This window comes from Triticum dicoccoides, chromosome 7A (genome assembly GCF_002162155.2).
Source record: "Triticum dicoccoides isolate Atlit2015 ecotype Zavitan chromosome 7A, WEW_v2.0, whole genome shotgun sequence".
Taxonomy (NCBI): domain Eukaryota; kingdom Viridiplantae; phylum Streptophyta; class Magnoliopsida; order Poales; family Poaceae; genus Triticum; species Triticum dicoccoides.
Genome location: NC_041392.1, coordinates 645,589,503 through 645,591,755, shown reverse-complemented (window position 1 = coordinate 645,591,755; position 2,253 = coordinate 645,589,503). Strand labels below are relative to the sequence as shown.

At 44.0% G+C, this 2,253-nt stretch overlaps 1 protein-coding gene across 2 annotated transcripts in view; it reads left to right on the top strand.

Moving 5' to 3' along the window:
- The window catches only part of LOC119329657 (glutathione synthetase, chloroplastic-like), a 16,893-nt gene that overhangs the window by 4,179 nt on the left and 10,461 nt on the right, over positions 1-2,253 (top strand). The window contains exon 1 of one of the 2 annotated variants that reach the window (XM_037602719.1): positions 514-917. The exons of the other annotated variant lie outside the window; for it this stretch is intronic. Coding sequence (XP_037458616.1) covers positions 522-917 — 396 coding nt within the window. The 5' untranslated portion in view covers positions 514-521. Of the gene's footprint in view, positions 1-513; positions 918-2,253 lie in introns of those variants that run through there. 2 annotated transcript variants of the gene reach the window in all.

Sequence of the window (2,253 nt, the reverse complement as noted above, 5' to 3'; positions counted from 1 at the left end):
GGCCAGCCTTCTAACTCTCATATCCTCACGGGTGTTGAAAATAGGCTGTAACGGAACTGTGATCATTCATGAAAATTGTAGCATTCCAGTCCTTCCAAATGCGCGGAGCACACTCCTTCCTGTCAGGCTCTCAGCCTTCGTAATCATTGCCCTGTTCGCTACCATCAGGCCTTGAGAATAATCGGGTTGGTGGTCGATGTTGGCGCAATAATCTGAAATTCTGCACCACAACAACGGAAGGCAGGGAGACACGCATTTGTTTGGATCGACAAAATACTTATCAGCAAGTCACCTCACTTGGAAGGGATGATGTGGACTGAATCGGTGTGTGGCGATCCGCGTGCGACATTGTCAACTATCATCACGCGTGGCTAATGAGCACTGACGTTCACTCTCCCTGCTTGTCCCTACGTTACGTGCATCCACGTCTCGTTTCTATCATAACACATGCCTTCCATGTATACCTCATATAATTGCCCCTACTCTTCTCCCATCTCATCTGCCCCCACTTTCTTCTATATATGAGCTGCTTCCGCTTGCTCCTCACTCCAGTGGAAGTGTGGAACCCCACGAATCAAGCAAGACACCCCCACGACCACCGGCGATTGACCATGGCGGCCGCCAACGCATTTACCAGCGCTTCCATGCCCTGCGCTGCGAGCCTGAGCGGCTCTGCCAATGTGATCGCCGTGTGCCCACGCTCCGTGGCTGCCGCGAGGACGTCGCCCTCGTCGTGCTTGCGTCCTGCGCGGTGCGCCGCCGTCCGGACAGCAGCGCCCGTGGCGGCAACGTCGGAGGGTGACGAGAGGCGGTTCGAGCAGCTGGCGGTCCCGCCGGAGCTGGTGGATGAGCTCGTGGAGGAGGCGCTCGTCTGGTGCTCGCAGCACGGCCTCGTCGTCGGCGACAAGAACCACCCGGTGACGTGACCTTCCTAGCCCATTTCTTTCGTTGGAGTTTGCCCGTTGCTACGAGTGCAGACTGCAGAGCACAAGCTGCATGGTTATTAACGCAGTAATCTCCTGTACTACCATTGATACATCTGTGGCTGTTTGCGGGAGCATACAATGATTGTGAAACGAGCAATCATTTTATTTTGCATACTTGACCGGCTGGCTTAGTTTTGATAGAAGCTCGAGAAACCATTTATGCGCTTCATAGAAGTTTGGAACAAATTATTATTTTTTGAAACAGAGGCATAAGATTTGCCTCGCCCATTTCTTATATTATGGGACGGAGGGAGTAGTTTAGAGGTGAAGTTTACCGGGACTAAAGGGTCGGTACTAATGCCCTGACCCTTTAGTCCCGGTTCAAACCAGAACCGGGACTAAAGGCCCTCCACGTGGCCGGTCCACCTTTAGTCCCGGTTGGTAACAACAACCGGTACTAAAGGAAATTTTCTGATTTTTTTTTAATTTTTTTGATTTTTTTTGAATTTTTTTATTTTCAAATTTCTGAATTATTTTAACCTCTAATCTTTAATGACCCCTCATCACTGCTTAATTTAATCTCTAATCACCCCTCATCATTCTAAATCATCTAACTTCCCGGATAGTCACCCATCCTCCCATTCCCTCAGCCTGAGCACGCTTAACTTCCGGGTTCTATTCTTCCTCGTTTCCAAGTCTGCACTCGTTGTTTTCCTGACAATAGTAAGATGTCAATCCTATTAACCCTCAGGAGTTTAGCTTGAGCATGAAGTCACACATTTCACTGTTTGACTTTGAAACTATTGTTCTAAAAAACAATAATTTTTTAGTAACACTAATATTTCTTAAATAAGTAGTTTGACCATTGTTTGACCACAGTTTGACCAGATTTGACCAAAATTCAAAAAAACTAAAATAATTATTTAATAACACTAATATTCTGGAATAATTGTTTAGTAACACTAATACTTCTTGAATAAGTAGTTTGACCATAGTTTGACCAGATTTAATGAAAATTTTAAAAAACTGAAATTTGAGCATAACTTTTTTTCCTTTTTGAATTTAAGGATTCTACAAATTTGCAAACAGGCCGTATGCGGTCTCCATTGGATATAACTTTTCGAGTAGATGATTTTTCATATAAAAAACTTTTTAATCCGAGTTCGTATGCAAAAGTTATGCCCATTTTACAAATTTCAGAGAGATTTTGTAAATAAAGTCGAAATTCATATTTGTAAATTTTCCCAACAACTAGACCACATATCACATGGGAAACTTATTTTATTTTATTTTTTTGACATTTCCATCATTTTCTTTTGTTTATTCT